Source organism: Leptodactylus fuscus, chromosome 3 (assembly GCF_031893055.1).
Source record: "Leptodactylus fuscus isolate aLepFus1 chromosome 3, aLepFus1.hap2, whole genome shotgun sequence".
NCBI classification, from domain to species: Eukaryota; Metazoa; Chordata; class Amphibia; order Anura; family Leptodactylidae; genus Leptodactylus; species Leptodactylus fuscus.
The window spans coordinates 242,420,550-242,443,189 of NC_134267.1; the positions used below are offsets into that span (position 1 = coordinate 242,420,550).

General features: G+C 44.7%; 1 protein-coding gene across 1 annotated transcript; it reads right to left on the reverse strand.

Annotated features, from left to right (window-relative positions):
- Nucleotides 1–1,235: 1,235 nt before the first annotated feature.
- TRIM54 (tripartite motif containing 54) lies at nt 1,236–22,479 on the reverse strand. The gene is made up of 9 exons (XM_075269365.1): nt 22,091–22,479; nt 6,396–6,568; nt 5,993–6,164; nt 5,359–5,454; nt 4,987–5,220; nt 4,859–4,881; nt 4,181–4,305; nt 2,175–2,255; nt 1,236–1,397 (listed from the first exon to the last, which is right to left on the reverse strand). The coding sequence occupies exons 1-9, from the start codon at nt 22,256–22,258 to the stop codon at nt 1,342–1,344; spliced, it is 1,128 nt and encodes a 375-aa protein (XP_075125466.1). The 5' UTR covers nt 22,259–22,479; the 3' UTR covers nt 1,236–1,341.
- Between the last annotated feature and the right edge of the window lie 161 nt (nt 22,480–22,640).

Consider the following 22,640-nt stretch of genomic DNA (forward strand, 5'->3'; position numbering starts at 1 on the left):
GGGGGGTACTGAGGAGCATATAATACTGTGTGGGAGCCACTGTGGAGCATATAATACTGTGGGGGGTACTGAGGAGCATATAATATTGTGTGTGGGGGCCACTGTGGAGCATATAATACTGTCTGGGGTCCCTTCACTATTTATATCACACAGTATATGGTTTATAGCAGACATAATATTAGTACAGGCTGTAATAACATTACACGGTCACTATAACACAGATCTGTGAAGGACGTTCCTGACATAATACCCTTCTGACGGTGAAGAGCTACGTACCAGTACCGATAGCTCTTCACCCGGGGCACAGATCATGAAATTCAGCGCACTGTCAGCTTTCCAGTGGTTTATAAAACCGCCTGCGCCCCAACTGATGAAAGGTCCTCTTTAAAGATAACAACCTTTTATATCAATAAAAAAACAGGGCCTGGATGCCTTTCTCAAACACAACAATACAATGTCTACCAATAAGTATTTGGACACCGGTGGTCCGAGCGGCTCGAGAGGCAATTACAGCCTCAACCCTCCGGGGCTTTCCACAAGTCCTTGGATGACGGCTAGTGGTATTTTATTCCATTCAGCTTGGAGAAGACAGGTAAGCTCTTTCACCGATTTTGGACAGCTGCTGAACCCCTTAGTTCGGCGATCCAACTCGTCCCAGAGGTGCTCGATAGGGTTCAAGTCTGGACAGGGTAACCTGATTGTTACTGTACCAAGCCATGGTAGACCTCGCTACATGACAGCTGGAAGTGACATTGGTCCGACCCATAGAACCACCATAATGTAGGAAGTGCACTGTTATCTAAAATAGTGCAATAGGCGTCGATGCTGAGTTTACCATGTACTGGGACCAAGGGTCCCTACCAGGAGAAACCCCCCCCCCCAGACCATAACTCCACCTCCGCAGAACTTTAGTGGGTGTCCAAATACTTATTGGTAGACAGTATATAACAGTTATGGACTCTAGATTTAAGGACACGTTGATCCAGGGGATTTATACTGACTGCCAGATTTGGAGTCGGGAAGAAATTTTTTTCCCTGAAATGGGGCAATTGGCCGGAGCCTCATGGGGGTTTTTTGCCTTCCCCTGGATCAACACTGAAGGGGATTGTAGGGTTATAGGTTGTACTTGATGGACTGAGGTCTTTATCCAACCTCATCTACTATGTAACTATGTAAATAAGAGTAACGTGATCCTGTATAACGTGATCGGGTGTAACATGGTTCTGGTACAGACCTCACACTGGCACAGATTCTTACATTTATTTACTCTACCGAAAATACAGATAATTAGTGTTTTTGCCCCCCCCCTAGAAGTCAGGATTTGGGATCATCCCCCAAACCCTACACCCCACCAAAGTCTCCATGAGGGGTCGCTGTCCTCTGTCGTGGCCCAGAATCTACAAGAAAATGAGAAAATAGTAAATTAGTCTGATGTAAAAGTCACATACAGATCCATGCTGTAAGGAAAGGGGGCCGGGTAGTGACACATGGGGGAGGGGGGATAGTGACACATAGGGCGGGGGGGTAGTGACACATGGGGGGGTAGTGACACATGGGGGGGTAGTGACACATGGGGGGGGTAGTGACACATGGGGGGGTAGTGACATATAGGGCGGGGGGGTAGTGACACATGGGGGGGTAGTGACATATAGGGCGGGGGGGTAGTGACACATGGGGGGGTAGTGACACATGGGGGAGGGGGGATAGTGACACATAGGGCGGGGGGGTAGTGACACATGGGGGGGTAGTGACACATGGGGGGGGTAGTGACACATGGGGGGGGTAGTGACACATGGGGGGGTAGTGACATATAGGGCGGGGGGGGTAGTGACACATGGGGGGGTAGTGACATATAGGGCGGGGGGGGTAGTGACACATGGGGGGGTAGTGACACATAGGGCGGGGGGGTAGTGACACATGGGGCGGGGGATAGTGACACATGGGGTTTAAGACTTTAGCAACAAGTGAGCTCATCCCATATTTGGAGTCACTACTTCGTTATGTCACACTGTGTGACTGATGACATCATTGCTGTTGCCTTTTTGGCCCCGCCTCCACCTATTATTACATGAGGGGTGGCATATTTGACTATTTACTAGAGGATTGTGGGAAGTCGCTGCACAAAATGCTCTCCTATAGTGAGGGGCCACGACTCCCGTCCCCTCGGCTCTTACCCTCTGTAGTTTCAGGCCTCTCTTCTTCAGCTTCCACTTCCTCTGTATCAAATATGTCTTCTTCCTCATCCCCCTGAGACACTACAAAGTACAGACCAGGAACATGTGACCCCGGGAGGAAAAAACACCAAAATCACTGAATCACAAGCATATACTATGCAACTGTGTGATATTACATGGGCTGTGCCTGTATTACATGTGTCATATTACACTGAACTGTTTGTATTACATGTGTGATATTACATGGGGAGTGTCTGTATTACATGGGGAGTGTCTGTATTATGTGTGTGATATTATATGAGTGTTTCTGTATTACATGTGTCATATTACATGGGAACTGTTTGTATTACATGTGTGATATTACATGGGAGTGTCTGTATTACATGTGTGATATTACATGGGGAGTGTCTGTATTACATGTGTGATATTACATGGGGAGTGTCTGTATTACATGGGGAGTGTCTGTATTACATGTGTGATATTATATGAGTGTTTCTGTATTACATGTGTCATATTACACGGGAACTGTTTGTATTACATGTGTGATATTACATGGGGAGTGTCTGTATTACATGTGTGATATTACATGGGGAGTGTCTGTATTACATGTGTGATATTACATGTGGAGTATCTGTATTACATGTGTGATATTACATGGGGAGTGTCTGTATTACATGTGTGATATTACATGGGGAGTGTCTGTATTACATGGGGAGTGTCTGTATTACATGTGTGATATTATATGAGTGTTTCTGTATTACATGTGTCATATTACATGGGAACTGTTTGTATTACATGTGTCATATTACATGGGGAGTGTCTGTATTACATGTGTGATATTACATGGGGAGTGTCTGTATTACATGTGTGATATTACATGGGGAGTGTCTGTATTACATGTGTCATATTACATGGGGAGTGTCTGTATTACATGTGTGATATTACATGGGGAGTGTCTGTATTACATGTGTGATATTACATGGGGAGTGTCTGTATTACATGTGTGATATTACATGGGCTGTGTCTGTATTACCTGTGTGATATTACATGGGGAGTGTCTGTATTACATGTGTGATATTACATGGGCTGTGTCTGTATTACCTGTGTGATATTACATGGGGAGTGTCTGTATTACCTGTGTGATATTACATGGGGAGTGTCTGTATTACATGTGTGATGTTACATGGGGAGTGTCTATTACATGGGAAGTGTCTGTATTATGTGTGTGATATTATATGAGTGTTTCTGTATTACATGTGTCATATTACATGGGAACTGTTTGTATTACATGTGTGATATTACATGGGGAGTGTCTGTATTACATGGGGAGTGTCTGTATTACATGGGGAGTGTCTGTATTACATATGTGATATTATATGAGTGTTTCTGTATTACATGGGAACTGTTTTTATTACATGTATCACATTACACCGGTAGCGTCACCTCAGAGTAGAATTATTCGGCCTCCTCTGGGCTCAGGCTTGGGTCCTGATCCTCTTCGGGCCACTTCCGGCCTTCTGAATAACATCAGCAGTGATTGGGCCTCGGCATTCATGTTGTTTACATGATGTATAGATACAAGTGTCAGGATGCCAGTGTGACCCACATGACCACCTCAGCCCAATCAGAAACCTCAGCAGTCCCTGACATCATTCTGGCAGTTGGAAGAGGTCTGAAGAGGACAGGGAGCCATGCTGAAGCTCAGGGGAGGTGAGTACCACTGCTTGTCATGTTTACTCACCTCTCCTAGGCCTCCAATAATTATACTCTGGGGCCTGAAGTTCCGGTTTGGTCAAAATGAATGTTGCCCCCTGGCAACCTCAGTGCCCGGGAAAACCTTATTATAATCCCTCCCTGATTACATGTGATATTCCCTGGAGATCTCTGGAGAGGGTCAGTGATATCCAGTCTATATCCCAGCACAGGTAGGTTCTACCTACCTATAATAAATGGTGTTATTGGTGCAGATAATCGTTTAATACCCGGGGTCGGGACCTACCCCTCACCTGCGTGAAAATCGATGGTCCTCAGCATATCAGACACATTATCTACGTTAACACAAAAATGATCCATGTTTTCGTAGCCGGGGTCTGGGCGGTCTATTGTGGAAACCTTGGACATGTCTGTGATCCTGGGGAAAAAATAGAGATGAGTATAGACTACATACCGACATATATGTGATGGGTGGATGGCGAGACACTACAATTCTAGATAAACATGGCGAGACACCACTTGGCGGGACAGAACATGGTAGGACACAACAGGACGAGACACAACCTGGTGACACACAACATAGCGAGATACAATATGGCGGGACACAACCTGGCAGGATGCAACATGGCGAGACACAAAATGGCGAGAATCAACATGGCGAGACACAACACTGTGAGACATAACCTGGTGGGACACCACATGGTGAAAACCAACATGGCGAGACACAACAATGTGAGGCATAACATGGCAGGACACAGCATAGTGAGACATGAAGAAGATATGATGAAATATAAAAGATCAGAAGAAAAGACTGAAGATCAAGGAAGAATGTGGTGGGACAAGGCTGGACATGATGGAGACAGTAGGCAGGACATGATGAAATATGGAAGAAGATGGGGCGGCAGCACATGAGATGTGACGTCATAGGAAATGTCTCCATTTTTGTCAGGGTTTCTGGCCCTCATACTCACTTCTTGATCAGCTCCTTTGCGTGCTGTAAGAAGAGAGAAGACACATGAGATCCTGACCCTGCGGCGGGATTAGTCACTGACCGGAGTCATATCTATGGACGCGTCTCCACCACATGGCAGTCTCTCACCTGCAGGAATTGCGCCATCTGTGGTTCATCCATAGACTGTATTGATGACTCTACTAGTTTAGAGGTGACCTCCAGGTGGTCTCCATGTTGGCGGATCAGGCCCCGCACGTACTGCAGCTTCTCCTCCTGCTCGCGGGTGATCATCTGCAGCAGCTCCTTCTTCCTCTCCTCCAAGATGTTATACAAGGAGTCAAAGCGCTGGCTGAGGTGCTGCTTCTGTCTGCGGCTGTTGTCCTGTGTCACATGGGATAGGATTAGACACAGCTCAGTGGCTCCACATATATACTGTATATACTCACACACACATATACTGTATATATACAGGACTCCTGCATTACCACTCTAGAATCGGTGAGGGTTTCGAGCACTTACTTCGATACTTTTACAGATTTCCTCCATCTGGGTGATGATCGCTTGGATTCGGTCATTACCGGCCACCAACATGGCGATGCCGTCACTGAGGTCACTCTGCGGAGACACTGAGGTCACTAACAGTCTCTTCTGGTAACAAGTAACATGGTTCATATGGGGGTACAGAGGGCGTATGGGGGTACATGGTTCATATGGGGGTACACAGGGCGTATGGGGGGACCATGGTTCATATGGGGGTACATGGTTCATGTGGGGGTACACAGGGCGTATGGGGATACATGGTTCATGTGGGGGTACACAGGGCGTATGGGGATACATGGTTCATGTGGGGGTACACCCCAACATGATTGGGTCAAATATGGGGTTGTGACCACAGACCACTAGTGCACACTCTGACAACTGACTGCCCAGACTGGAGATGATTTTTACCACATTTAGGAGACTAAATGGAAAAAAGTTTCCCCGGGTGATCTACTGACGGGTGGTGGAATCTGGTAACACAAGTCACTGATCTCCAGGACCTGACCCTGACCGCTGAGACCCAGCGTTCAAGACATAGACGATCATAGACTCAGGGCGGAGGGGGGGTAACTGGAGACCACTGGTCCTTGTGGTCGGTGACGGGCTCACATACCTTCTGTCTCTTGTAGATGCTGGAGAGCGGGGCCACCTCACAGTCCTTGTGGGCTCCGAACACCTTACACATGGAGCAGGTCGGGGTCTCGCATGTCAGGCAGTAGATATTGATCTTCTCGTCCTCGTGCTCCTCACACATCAACTGCTGCTCAGTTTTGGTGTTTAGAGGCCTGAAAGGGGATCAGACTGACAGATTCAGTCTAACAGATGGGAATATCAAGGGCCACACGGTAATATTAGGGGCCACATGGAAACTCAGACAGAGGACTCCCACAAACGGCAAAAACTCCAATATGGAAATCCTCAACCATCCTGAAGTCATGGCTAAGGACTGCGGCCACCACTAGGGGGAGCTCACTACACAGATATATACAGCCGGAGCGGTCACGAGTGACACCTACCTGGAGGACTCCTGCTTGTAGATATCTATGATATTTTCCACCAGCAGATTCCTTTGTAGCCCGTACACCCCATGTCTGTCTAGAACAACCTCGTGTCGACATGAAGGGCAGCGGAAACGTCCTCCGGAGGATACGGTGCTGGATCCGCGGGACTGCCAGAGGGGATTTGAGGCCTACGGGAAAAAAAATGAAGGCTAATATCAAGAGCAATGTCAGGAATGAGAATGGATCATTTCTGGCCATTACTGGAAGCTCGAGGATGCTGACATCATGGCGGACAATAGTACATTAACCCTTCTCTGGCAGTACATTCCCCACCTCCTGAGTAACATCTTTGTTGTCCTCTGCAGCAATGTTCTGTATATCTGCTGGTCACAGATGTCCTCATGGTGTGGTGACACCTTCATCTGACCTAGGACTGGTTGGGTCTTCTTGTGCCACGTTCTGCTGAACATAATGGGAAACTAAAGGTGGTCTGATATACAGCCCTGTACACTGTGAGGACTACTACTACTCCTCTCCACCCCATACACTGTGAGGACTCCTCCTCCTCTCCACCCTCCATGATACGGTCTAAGCTGTAAGTCTGGGGTGTCCCCTGATATTCGCTCCCCCTCCTTATACATTCCCTTCCTGCCGCCGCCAGTTGTGTTCTAATGATTTGGCGATTTGGGGTTTTTTGTCCTCACATTACTAGACGTTATATTTTCTTATGTTTCTGGTGACGCGGCCATATAAGGGCTTGGTGTTTGCGGGATGAGATGTATTTTGTAATGACACCATGTTTGGGCGCCTGTAACTTATTGAATACATTTATTAACTCTTTCTTGGTCGAATAAAAATAATATTCAATTCTGGCATGGAGTTTTACTTTTTCAAAATTTTTTGCCATGCAGCGTACGGTATAAGTAACATGTGACCTTTATTCTGCAGGTCGGTACAGTTACGTCGTGTAGTGTACAGTATAAGTAACATGTGACCATTATTCTGCGGGTCGGTACAGTTACGGCGTGCAGTGTACAGTATAAGTAACATGTGACCATTATTCTGCGGGTCGGTACGGTTACGGCGTGCAGTGTACGGTATAAGTAACATGTGACCTTTATTCTGCGGGTCGGTACAGTTACGTCGTGTAGTGTACAGTATAAGTAACATGTGACCATTATTCTGCGGGTCGGTACAGTTACGGCGTGCAGTGTACAGTATAAGTAACATGTGACCATTATTCTGCGGGTCGGTACGGTTACGGCATGCAGTGTACAGTATAAGTAACATGTGACCTTTATTCTGCGGGTCGGTACAGTTACGTCGTGTAGTGTACAGTATAAGTAACATGTGACCATTATTCTGCGGGTCGGTACAGTTACGGCGTGCAGTGTACAGTATAAGTAACATGTGACCATTATTCTGCGGGTCGGTACGGTTACGGCGTGCAGTGTACAGTATAAGTAACATGTGACCTTTATTCTGCGGGTCGGTACGGTTACATCGTGCAGTGTACAGTATAAGTAACATGTGACCTTTATTCTGCGGGTCGGTACGGTTACGGCGTGCAGTGTACAGTATAAGTAACATGTTACCTTTATTCTGCGGGTCGGTACGGTTACAGCATGCAGTGTACAGTATAAGTAACATGTGACCTTTATTCTGCGGGTCGGTACGGTTACGGCGTGCAGTGTACAGTATAAGTAACATGTGACCTTTATTCTGCAGGTCGGTACGGTTACGGCGTGCAGCGTACGGTATAAGTAACATGTGACCATTATTCTGCAGGTCGGTACAGTTACGGCGTGCAGTGTACAGTATAAGTAACATGTGGCCTTTATTCTGCAGGTCGGTACGGTTACGTCGTGTAGTGTACAGTATAAGTAACATGTGACCTTTATTCTGCGGGTCGGTACGGTTACGGCGTGCAGTGTACAGTATAAGTAACATGTGACCTTTATTCTGCGGGTCGGTACGGTTACATTGTGCAGTGTACAGTATAAGTAACATGTGTCCTTTATTCTGCGGGTCGGTACGGTTACGGCGTGCAGTGTACAGTATAAGTAACATGTGACCATTATTCTGCGGGTCGGTACGGTTACGGCGTGCAGTGTACAGTATAAGTAACATGTGACCTTTATTCTGCGGGTCGGTACGGTTACATCGTGCACTGTACAGTATAAGTAACATGTGTCCTTTATTCTGCGGGTCGGTACGGTTACGGCATGCAGTGTACAGTGTAAGTAACATGTGTCCTTTATTCTGCGGGTCGGTACGGTTACAGTGTGCAGCGTACAGTATAAGTAACATGTGGCCTTTATTCTGCGGGTCGGTACGGTTACGGCGTGCAGTGTACAGTATAAGTAACATGTGGCCTTTATTCTGTGGGTCGGTACGGTTACGGCGTGCAGTGTATAGTATAAGTAACATGTGACCTTTATTCTGCGGGTCGGTACGGTTACGGCATGCAGTGTACAGTATAAGTGACATGTGACCTTTATTCTGCGGGTCGGTACGGTTACGGCATGCAGTGTACAGTATAAGTAACATGTGACCTTTATTCTGTGGGTCGGTACGGTTACGGTGATTCCTCATTTATATTATTTTTTATGCGATACTAATTTTGCAGAACAAACACATTTGTGGACATAAATCAGTGATTTTTGCATCTTCTGAGATGTGCAGCGTTTCTATTTTCCAATTTTCAGAGTTAGTTGAGGGCTTATTTTTTATGGGACAACCTGTGCTTTTTGTTGGTACTGTGTTGGGTACATGGGACTTTTCAATCCCTTTTCTTAGCATTTTCTGTTGTTAAAGGGAGCACCCCCTAGTGGGCTAGGGGGTGAGGTGCTGTCTTCCTATTTACATCATGAAAGACAGATTTGCATATTCTTCCCATGAGTGGAGTGCATATGACTTAACCCTTTCCCGACATCCTCCATACTAGTACGGCGCATGCCGGGTGTGTAACTATGGCAACCGCCCGGGAGCGGGGCAGCCGCCATAGCCGCTGGGTTTCTACTTCTTTACGCAGTAGACAACCGGTGCTAATGTCTCCAATCCGTCCCCGAACCGATCCGTCCCGATCCAAATAGATTGAAACAGCTGTCCTCGGCGGAGAGACTGTACTTGGTAAAATCCCACATCATTGCAGCAAAGGCCTCTGGGAAGGTCAGGCATGATGGTAAAGGGAGCGCCCCCTAGTGGGCTGCATGACTGAGGCACTGTCTTCCTATTTACATCATGGAAGACAGATTTGCATATTCTTCCCAATCATTCTTTCCAGTGTTTTTTCCCCCGACTTTCACAGTGCAGGTTAAATAAAATCTCAGTTTTATTGCGTTGGGTTGTTACAGACGCAGCCATACCAAATACCGTATATACTCGAGTATAAGCCGAATTTTTCAGCACAGTTTTTATGCCCCCCTCGGCTTATACTCAAGTCAGGGTCCACGGACCAGAGACCTGCAAGGACCTGCATAAATTAAACAAAGGGGGAGGTCCTTTAGTGCTACAGTAATGATATAGGACACTCCCCCTTCTCTAGCACTAAAGGACCTCCCCCTTTTTTTAATTTATGCAGGTCCTTGCGGGTCTCTGTGCTCTTTGGAGAGAGATGAAAGCACAGGAGGCCCCTGCTCCTGTGTCTGCATCGAGGAGAGGAAGCTTCAGTACAGTGACAGTAACACACAGGGACCTGCAGGGGTCACTAGTCCTAGTAATGTCAGGCATTTGGGGTTATTCATTTAGTTTCAGTAACTCCATGTGCCTCATATTACAGGACCTTAATGATGAAGATACCTAATTATTACCTCCATATGTCCCACATATCAGTAACTCTTTTGTGAGGCACACAGGGGGTTAATGTGAGGGACATGATGGGGTTAACTGCTATTACTATGAGGCCCATGGAGTTACTAAGCTGTAATACACATGACCAGACTATCTGCAATAGTGGATTTCCCCCACTAGGCTTATAACTCAAGTCAATACGTTTTCCCAGATTTTTATGGTAAAATTAGGGGCCAAGGCTTATATTCAGGTCGGCTTATACTCGAGTATATATGGGGAGGTAATTTTTTTTTAATATACATTTTTAGGGTTTTCTTTTATTTAGTTAATTTTATATAAGAAAAGGGGTCTTTTGGGGGCTTTGGTCATTTATTTTTATTTTCTTAACTATTTAGTGATGTCCAACTACAGGACCTGAAGCGGTGATGCTCTGAGCGCCGGCTCACCACTATGCAGTACAATACACCTATACTGCAGGGTGTAGAGGAAGTCTGTTCTGTGGCAGGATCAACCAGGTATTGGGGGCTCCGAGCAGCTCATGGTCACCGGCCAGACCCCGGGCTGCAGAAAATACATAACAGCTCCCAACTATCTCATTGCTGGGTGTAAGGGGGAGATGGATGGGGGACATTTACATGGCAGAGCCCTCTGGATGCCGCAGTCATGTTCCAGGGCCCCATAATGACCAGGGGTTTCCCTTCTTACACACTGATCGCTGATACGTGTCAGGATAGTACGTACAGGACTTACATAACACAGGGGCCAAACCCATCAGGTAAAAGGGAAATCCTCACCAAACAAAAATCATCAGATGTTTCCTTGCTTTGTTTTCAATGCATCTGAGACCGTTCTTGGCAGAAAGATGAAGCCATTGTATAATAGACAATATCTGCATATATGGGCAGTGCACAGTACTACTTCTCTTATATATATGGGCAGTGCACAGTACTACTTCTCTTATATATATGGGCAGTGCACAGTACTACTTCTCTTATATATATGGGCAGTGCACAGTACTACTTCTCTTATATATATGGGCAGTGCACAGTACTACTTCTCTTATACTGTATATATGGACAGTGCACAGTACTACTTCTCTTATATATATGGGCAGTGCACAGTACTACTCATATATATGGACAGTGCACAGTACTACTTCTCTTATACTGTATATATGGACAGTGCACAGTACTACTTCTCTTATACTGTATATATGGACAGTGCACAGTACTACTTCTCTTATACTGTATATATGGACAGTGCACAGTACTACTTCTCTTATACTGTATATATGGGCAGTGCACAGTACTACTTCTCTTATACTGTATATATGGACAGTGCACAGTACTACTTCTCTTATACTGTATATATGGACAGTGCACAGTACTACTTCTCTTATACTGTATATATGGACAGTGCACAGTACTTCTCATATATATGGACAGTGCACAGTACTACTTCTCTTATATATATGGACAGTGCACAGTACTACTTCTCTTATATATATGGACAGTGCACAGTACTACTTCTCTTATACTGTATATATGGACAGTGCACAGTACTACTTCTCATATATATGGACAGTGCACAGTACTACTTCTCTTATACTGTATATATGGACAGTGCACAGTACTACTTCTCTTATACTGTATATATGGACAGTGCACAGTACTACTTCTCTTATACTGTATATATGGACAGTGCACAGTACTACTTCTCTTATACTGTATATATGGACAGTGCACAGTACTACTTCTCTTATACTGTATATATGGACAGTGCACAGTACTTCTCATATATATGGACAGTGCACAGTACTACTTCTCTTATATATATGGACAGTGCACAGTACTACTTCTCTTATATATATGGACAGTGCACAGTACTACTTCTCTTATACTGTATATATGGACAGTGCACAGTACTACTTCTCATATATATGGACAGTGCACAGTACTACTTCTCTTATACTGTATATATGGACAGTGCACAGTACTACTTCTCTTATACTGTATATATGGACAGTGCACAGTACTACTTCTCTTATACTGTATATATGGACAGTGCACAGTACTACTTCTCTTATACTGTATATATAGACACTGCACAGTACTACTTCTCTTATACTGTATATATGGGCAGTGCACAGTACTACTTCTCTTATACTGTATATATGGACAGTGCACAGTACTACTTCTCTTATACTGTATATATGGACAGTGCACAGTACTACTTCTCTTATACATATGGACAGTGCACAGTACTACTTCTCTTATACATATGGACAGTGCACAGTACTACTTCTCTTATATATATGGACAGTGCACAGTACCACTTCTCTTATATATATGGACAGTGCACAGTACTACTTCTCTTATACTGTATATATGGACAGTGCACAGTACTACTTCTCTTATACTGTATATATGGGCAGTGCACAGTACTACTTCTCTTATACTGTATATATGGACAGTGCACAGTACTACTTCTCTTATATATATGGACAGTGCACAGTACTACTTCTCATATATATGGACAGTGCACAGTACTACTTCTCTTATACTGTATATATGGACAGTGCACAGTACTACTTCTCTTATACTGTATATATGGACAGTGCACAGTACTACTTCTCTTATATATATGGACAGTGCACAGTACTACTTCTCTTATACTGTATATATGGACAGTGCACAGTACTACTTCTCTTATACTGTATATATGGACAGTGCACAGTACTACTTCCCTTATACTGTATATATGGACAGTGCACAGTACTACTTCCCTTATACTGTATATATGGACAGTGCACAGTACTACTTCTCTTATACTGTATATATGGACAGTGCACAGTACTACTTCTCTTATACTGTATATATGGGCAGTGCACAGTACTACTTCTCTTATTCTGTATATATGGACAGTGCACAGTACTACTTCTCTTATACTGTATATATGGACAGTGCACAGTACTACTTCCCTTATACTGTATATATGGACAGTGCACAGTACTACTTCTCTTATATATATGGACAGTGCACAGTACTACTTCTCTTATACTGTATATATGGACAGTGCACAGTACTACTTCTCTTATCCTGTATATATGGACAGTGCACAGTACTACTTCTCTTATCCTGTATATATGGGCAGTGCACAGTACTACTTCTCTTATACTGTATATATGGGCAGTGCACAGTACTACTCTTATATATATGGACAGTGCACAGTACTACTTCTCTTATGCTGTATATACGGACAGTGCACAGTACCACTTCTCTTATACTGTATATATGGGCAGTGCACAGTACTACTTCTCTTATGCTGTATATACGGACAGTGCACAGTACCACTTCTCTTATACTGTATATATGGACAGTGCACAGTACTACTTCTCTTATACTGTATATATGGGCAGTGCACAGTACTACTTCTCTTATACTGTATATATGGGCAGTGCACAGTACTACTTCTCTTATACTGTATATATGGGCAGTGCACAGTACTACTTCTCTTCTCCTGTATATATGGACAGTGCACAGTACTACTTCTCTTATACTGTATATATGGACAGTGCACAGTACTACTTCTCTTATACTGTATATATGGACAGTGCACAGTACTACTTCTCTTATATATATGGACAGTGCACAGTACTACTTCTCTTATCCTGTATATATGGACAGTGCACAGTACTACTTCTCTTCTCCTGTATATATGGACAGTGCACAGTACTACTTCTCTTATACTGTATATATGGACAGTGCACAGTACTACTTCTCTTATACTGTATATATGGGCAGTGCACAGTACTACTTCTCTTCTCCTGTATATATGGACAGTGCATAGTACTACTTCTCTTATATATATGGACAGTGCACAGTACTACTTCTCTTATACTGTATATATGGACAGTGCACAGTACTACTTCTCTTATCCTGTATATATGGACAGTGCACAGTACTACTTCTCTTATACTGTATATATGGACAGTGCACAGTACTACTTCTCTTATCCTGTATATATGGACAGTGCACAGTACTACTTCTCTTATACTGTATATATGGACACTGCACAGTACTACTTCTCTTATACTGTATATATGGACAGTGCACAGTACTACTTCTCTTATCCTGTATATATGGACAGTGCACAGTACTACTTCTCTTATCCTGTATATATGGACACTGCACAGTACTACTTCTCTTATACTGTATATATGGACAGTGCACAGTACTACTTCTCTTATACTGTATATATGGACAGTGCACAGTACTACTTCTCTTATACTGTATATATGGACAGTGCACAGTACTACTTCTCTTATACTGTATATATGGACAGTGCACAGTACTACTTCTCTTATACTGTATATATGGACACTGCACAGTACTACTTCTCTTATACTGTATATATGGACAGTGCACAGTACTACTTCTCTTATACTGTATATATGGACAGTGCACAGTACTACTTCTCATATACTGTATATATGGACAGTGCACAGTACTACTTCTCTTATACTGTATATATGGACAGTGCACAGTACTACTTCTCTTATCCTGTATATATGGACAGTGCACAGTACTACTTCTCTTATACTGTATATATGGACAGTGCACAGTACTACTTCTCTTATACTGTATATATGGACAGTGCACAGTACTACTTCTCTTATCCTGTATATATGGACAGTGCACAGTACTACTTCTCTTATCCTGTATATATGGACACTGCACAGTACTACTTCTCTTATACTGTATATATGGACAGTGCACAGTACTACTTCTCTTATACTGTATATATGGACAGTGCACAGTACTACTTCTCTTATACTGTATATATGGACAGTGCACAGTACTACTTCTCTTATACTGTATATATGGACAGTGCACAGTACTACTTCTCTTATACTGTATATATGGACACTGCACAGTACTACTTCTCTTATACTGTATATATGGACAGTGCACAGTACTACTTCTCTTATACTGTATATATGGACAGTGCACAGTACTACTTCTCATATACTGTATATATGGACAGTGCACAGTACTACTTCTCTTATACTGTATATATGGACAGTGCACAGTACTACTTCTCTTATCCTGTATATATGGACAGTGCACAGTACTACTTCTCTTATACTGTATATATGGACAGTGCACAGTACTACTTCTCTTATACTGTATATATGGACAGTGCACAGTACTACTTCTCTTATCCTGTATATATGGACAGTGCACAGTACTACTTCTCATAGATGAGATTGTAAGGCTGATACGCTCTTCAGTGTGCCAGGTCTGAGATTCGGATGGACATGAAGGTCCTGGTGGATGGATAAGTCCCTGTATAATCGGGCAGTATACCGGTAGTAGTGACCACAATACTTAGTATTACACATCCACCATCCAGTTCCCCTACGAATAAATTCCAAGGATTGCCGGAGACTCCTGAGCCTCGCAGACAAGACACTTCAAAGACTAGGGATCACGTCTCAGGACCCGGCTCTTGGTCATGTTCTGATGATATGAATCCTACGAGTGGTAGAGAGGATTTCCTGAACAATTATTTCACAGACTCCTATACTAAACATAGCTTTGTTGTGACATCAGGTCGGGCGAGTAGATCGGGGCAGGCGAGTAGATCAGGGCGGGTGAGTAGATCGGGGCGGGCGAGTAGATCGGGGCAGGCGAGTAGATCGGGGCGGGTGAGTAGATCGGGGCGGGCGAGTAGATCGGGGCGGGCGAGTAGATCGGGGCGGGCGAGTAGATCGGGGCGGGCGAGTAGATCGGGGCGGGCGAGTAGATCGGGGCGGGCGAGTAGATCGGGGCAGGCGAGTAGATCAGGGCGGGTGAGTAGATCAGTGCGGGCGAGTAGATCGGTGCATCATCTACATTTACCACCACCAGGATGAAGAACAAATGTCATGATAATAATAACTCCTGAACTCTGGCTGGCGTGTTACTTCGGCTGAAGACCATCACGAGTATTAAAGGCCATCTTTGGTACAGCTCAGGTTATAGGCTCTTCCAAGACATCATTAGGGAAGACCTTACCCCTCTGTTCCCATGAAGGATCTTGGAGATCACCACAAGAGATAATTGTTCTTGATGGTAATTTTTTGTTCCAGACCACAATAGTCAATACAAGGATGAAGAATCAGACATGGAACCTGAAACGTAGAGCCTCGGGCTCATATTTTTTCAGTACATCATCAAAATCGGCTTATTGCAGAGGCAGATCTGGTAGTTCCTACAGCCCCAAGGACACCATAACTGTAGCTGGATAATGGGATTGGCAGTAAGGTCCCCAGATTCGGGATGATCCGCCTGCTGTACCAATTGGTGATAGGAGCATGCTTGCACAACTAGGGTAGACCTTATGAGCAATGGACTGATACATGTCAGAAAACATCAAAAGCAACCTTCTCGGTGTGCAAGGGTCATACCTACAGAATAAAGGAACATTAGCCTACAGGACCAGCTTTGGAAGTGGTCAACAGGCTGGGGACTTTTCAAGTCAGATGGTGAGACAACTATGGACCGATGTCAGACGTGACAGATTAACTGGAATAATCCATTCCCGAGAAACGTTCCTTTTAGACTAGGCACTGGAGATTCCCACCTTGACGACACACCAACCTACATAATGAGTAATCCCACCGCAGTAGAGATAGAAGTTGCTTCTGCATCCATGTTACACTGGTTCTTATAGGAATTCTGACACCCGAACCTGTGGAGGCCTTTGCAAGGTCCTGGATAAGAAATTCTCTTCTCGTGATCGGATTCTCCTAGATGATCTCTGAGCCATAAACTGAGGAGCTAGAGGATAAACACCTGCCAAGTTATCTTTGATTCAACCTTCTAAGCCCACCAAAATACCACTAGGGCCTCTTCGTTCCGTCAGACTTCAGAAGCTAGGGTGCAGAATAAGGTTGAGCCGATCTTGAGATTTCAGGATCGATTTTAAATCCGATTTCCGATCATTTTCCAGCCGATCCCGATCGTGAAATTTGCTCGATCGCCGATCGGGATCCGATCTGTTCCAACCCGATCGCACAATCCTAGTGCAGAATTAAACGGCATTTTGGCCAACAGTCACAGCACCCTGGCAGAGACGTAGCCGGAAGAATGTAGCTGAAGAGGTCTGGCCGGTTTCTTCAAAGACTGTGAGGAAAGGAGATAGGAACTCCTAAAGATTAGATGTAACCTGAGAAATTGGAGCAGTTGATCCTGGCAATTTCATGGATGGGTAACTTCTCTAACCAGGTCTTGTATGGCTGACAAGAGCGTGTCAACGGGATCCATGGTCCGAGCAGACTGTAATGGGAGCTGCGACACTAAACTGGTTAGATTTAGGGTTACTTTGGAGGGCATTGTGCAACTTCGGTACAGGGATCAGGTCTTTGTTGCTTCCTTAATGAGGGATGAGCTGGATGGATCAAGAAACACAGACGCAAGGCATGAAAGGGACAGATGAGGACATGGTCAGTAAGAAGCTGAGGCAAAGGCAGGCAGAGCCAGGTAACCCGGCAGAGGTCGGTACAGACGGGATGGGTTCAGATAAGGGTAAACAGGCGAAAATAAAGAAAGCCAAACACCTTCACAAGAGTGCTAGAAACCTTACTGTGCAGGCACCTTCACATGGTGTAAGGTGCGGAGGATTGGCTAGGACAAATGACATGAATTTAGGCACACATGGGTCGTAAGGTGTGAGGCCGTGACCTAGTGCCGCCAGAGACAGTCCAGCAAGTAGAGGAGATGCCAATGGGCAGGAGACACGTGAGATGCCACAGACAACCAGCACTACACCATCTAATAACACAAACTAAGGCTTCTCACTCCCTCCTTACCCCGAAGTGCCAGGACCTAGTACACATCACGGGGATGAAGATCGACCTACGGCTGACAAAACTGAGTCTCAATTTCTCCTATAAACTTTCCGTTATTACCCCATTACTGGGTGCAGTCAGAGCACCTGTAGAAAATCTGTTGTCAGGTTTCATGAGCTCCCCTCCTTACAGTTTACTCTCCACCACTGTTCTTTGGCCCACACCAGTCTGCGTTCTCGGTGTCCTCACTGTCTCGGCTTTGATTGGTCAGAAGTTACGTTATCACTGCCCGTCTGCGTTGCATTTGCTTCCATAACACAGATCTCACTTCTATAACAAACAGCAATAGCCCAGTCCTGATTATATTCATTGCCCTGGTTATCTACTGTTGCCCCAAGTTCTGCCCCCTTTACTTTTATCCAGATTTATAATACTCGGTCACCTTTCCCTGACTACGTCTTTTCATAGATGAAAACATTTATCGGATTCGAAACAGAATTGTGGGAAAGCAACTAAGTATAAAGGCAGGACTGTGTGTAAAGTGCTGCGGAATGTGATGGCGCTATATAATAATAATGATAGATCATGGAGAGTCTGCCGCACATTGAGTAGCATCAGCACTGGGGAGGCAATGTGTCAGCTATAGGTGCAGGTCCTGTCCAGGTCACATGACCACAACACTTCCATGTGCCAGGCTATAATCCCGGCTGCTAGCGTCATCATCCCAGTACTGGAGTCTTGTGACCCTAAAGATTGTTGCCATGGTCAGCAGTGCCAAAGGGTGGACACAGGCAAGTAGTTTCTATATTAGAAGTTAAAAACTATATAGATGGCTGAAGCCCTTGGTCTACTCTCCCCTCGACCCTTTAGAATCTGGTATTCACACCCTGACAAATCCTCCAATGATCTCCTAAATCTGATGGTAACCACTACGTACCCATTCTTCAAGAACTCTCTGTAACATTTAACATTGACCACCAACCACTCCCCTGTGTGCTCTGCTCTATCGCCCTACTGGACACCACTCTCTCTCTTGGGTCTCCTCCTATCTCTCCGAATTGCTGTCGAGATTCCTCAGGACTCTATCCGAGGTACTTTTCTAATTCTATCCAGTCCCTACAGAACAAACTATCAGCAGATTTGTCTTTTAGGGTCATCTTTATGATGATGGAACCAATTCTGTTTTCTTTAACATCTGTTTGTTTCCACTGTCTTCTCTATAACCTAAACCTAATACTTCCATTTCAGTCTGTGGTTGTACCATAATTTCGAGGAAGCATGCCCTTATGTCGTTCCTTCACCCCCTAAATTCGAATGCTCACCACTCATGGCACCTGCACCTCAGAAACATCTCCAGAATCCAACCTTCTCTAACTATAGAAACAGCAAAAATTCTTATTGTTACTCTGGGTTGTTGTTGTCTTGATTCTTAAGACTCCTAACCAAATGGTTTTCCACTTTGCTCTTCTCTTTCTGACACATCCTACCCTGCACTACTTGTCGTTCCGACTCATCTTCCCTGCGTCATTCGTCGCTCCGACTTTTCTCCCCTGCGCCACTCGTCATTCCGACTTCTCTACCCTGCGTCACTCGTCGCTCCGACTTCTCTACCTTGCGTCACTCGTCGTTCCAACTTCTCTACCTTGCGTCACTCGTTCTGACTTCTCTACTTTGCGCCACTCATCATTCTGACTTCTTTACCCTGCACCACTTGTCGTTCCGTCTTCTCTACCCTGCGTCACTCGGCGTTCCGAATTCTCTACCCTGCGTCATTCATCGTTCCGTATTCTCTACCATGCACCATTCTGATTTCTCTACTTTGCACCACTCATCGTTCCGACTTATCTACCCTGTGTCATTCGTCACTCCGACTTTTCTCCCCTGCGCCATTTGTCATTCCAACTTCTCTACACTGCGCCTTTAGTCGTTCTGACTTCTCTACCGTGTAAATCGTTATTCTTACTTCTCTACCCTACGTTACTCGTCGTTCCATATTCTCTACAATGCACCACTCGTCATTCTGATTTTTCTACTTTGCGCCACTCATCGTTCCGACTTCTTTACCCTGCACCACTTGTTGTTCTGACTTCTCTACCCTGTGCCACTCGTCATTCCGACCTCTCTATCCAGCATCATTTGTCGTTACGACTTCTTGACCCTGTGCCACTCGTCGTTACGACTTCTCTACACTGCGTCTCTCGTCGTTCTAACTTCTTTACCCTGCGTCTCTCATTACTCTGACTTCTCTACCCTGCGTCACTCGTCGTTCCAACTTCTCTACCCTGCACCACTAGTCGTTCTGACTTCTCTACCCTGCGCCACTCGTCTTTCTGACTTCTCTACCCTGCGTCTCTCATTGCTCTGACTTCTCTCCCCTGCATCACTTGTCGCTCCGACTTCTCTCACTTGTGCCAGTCATCGCTCCCTCTTCTCTACCCTGTGCCACTCGTCTTTCTGACTTCTCTACCCTGCGCCACTCGCGGCCCTGCTGCCTCTACCTTGTGTCAGTCACTGCTATGGTTGCCCATGCACTATTGAATACAATTAACGTAAACTTATCACTCCCATCAAAGTCACACCACGGCTGCAGAGTCCGAGTAGGAATCAATTTTAGCTGGGGTCAGAGTAGAAAAACGTTACCGACATGGAATTGAAAATAAAATGATTTTATAATATTCAATTATTGATATTATATTATGTATATATTATGTATATCTATTCACTATAATAGGGATCAGTCACTGGATTATTATTAATATTACACAGTCCATGGTTTGGCCTTCGGACTCCACAGCCCTGTGTCACACGTTCTCGTAAAACACTTCTGACTGGTGTTCAGTTTCATGATCCACCAAATGCAAATTTGGAGATGATCTACTATAATAAAATTTTCCCAGTCTACGCTCCATATACACACTACACTGTGATCCCTCCATAGACTGCACTGTATATACACACTACACTGTGATCCCTCCATAGACTACACTGTATATACACACTACACTGTGATCCCTCCATAGACTACACTGTATATACACACTACACTGTGATCCCTCCATAGACTACACTGTATATACACACTACACTGTGATCCCTCCATAAACTACACTGTATATACACACTACACTGTGGGCCCTCCATAGACTACACTGTATATACACACTAAACAATGGGACCTCCATAGACTACACTGTATATACACATTACACTGTGATCCCTCCATAGACTACACTGTATATACACACTACACTGTGGGACCTCCATAGACTACACTGTATATACACATTACACTGTGATCCCTCCATAGACTACACTGTATATACACACTACACTGTGATCCCTCCATAGACTACACTGTATATACACACTACACTGTGGGCCCTCCATAGACTACACTGTATATACACACTACACTGTGGGCCCTCCATAGACTACACTGTATATACACACTACACTGTGGGCCCTCCATAGACTACACTGTATATACACACTACACTGTGATCCCTCCATAGACTACACTGTATATACACACTACACTGTGATCCCTCCATAGACTACACTGTATATACACACTACACTGTGATCCCTCCATAGACTACGCTGTATATACACACTACACTGTGGGCCCTCCATAGACAATCTTTGGGTTCTCGCTTTCTACGCCCTATATAAACACCAGACTGTGGGCACTCCATAATCTACAGACAAAATAGCAGATCCTCTAACCGACATGGTATATACACACATAAAACCTGGGCCCTCTATAATCTACAATCTATATACACAATAAAATGTTGGAACTCCATAACCTACATTGTATATACGCACCAGGATATAAACACAGGCTACACCCTACATACATATTAACACTTCCCACTCTCCATGGATTACACAACTAGTGTACACAACTCGTTACAGTCACTGCATATACAAAGAGCTTCTTCCTTCTACGAAAACACAAAGTCTAACTCTATGTCCAAAGTTCCAAGTCTACAAAGTGATGACATTCCACCACCCTCCAACAACACGTGAGCCCAGACATGTAGAAGATAGGACTTATAACATGGCCTCCGGCAGGCAGTACCTGGAATATGTCATTGGCACACTTGCGGCACAGGTTATGTTGGCAGGGCAGGATCACCACAGGTTTGGTAAACATCTCCAAGCAGATGGGACATATCAGTTGCTTCTCCAGATTGTCCATAGTTTGAGTGTCCCCCCCCAAGGACTTAAATCCCACGGCAAAATTCATCCCTTCGTAGGACACAAGCTACGCAGACAAGACACAATGCGGATGGTGACCACACGGGATCTGCTCGCTCACTCACTCATCAGACCTGCACACACTCTAACTTTAGAGGTCCTTATCATACCCTCTGGGGCGGGAAGAGACCCTTTAACCCCTTTCTGTCCAGGGAAGTAAAACATCCCAGACCTTATGACCAGTGTGGCCACGGACAGCTGCCCAGACAGTGTTAATAATCGGCGTTGGGAGGGGGCTGAGAAATTCCAGGGGTATTTTTAGCTGCGGGATGAGGACAGACAGTGATGAGGAAGGGGGGGGGTCTGCAGCTGTCACCCACAGCAGGTGACACTGAGTCACACAATGATACACCAAATAACAAAGACACAAA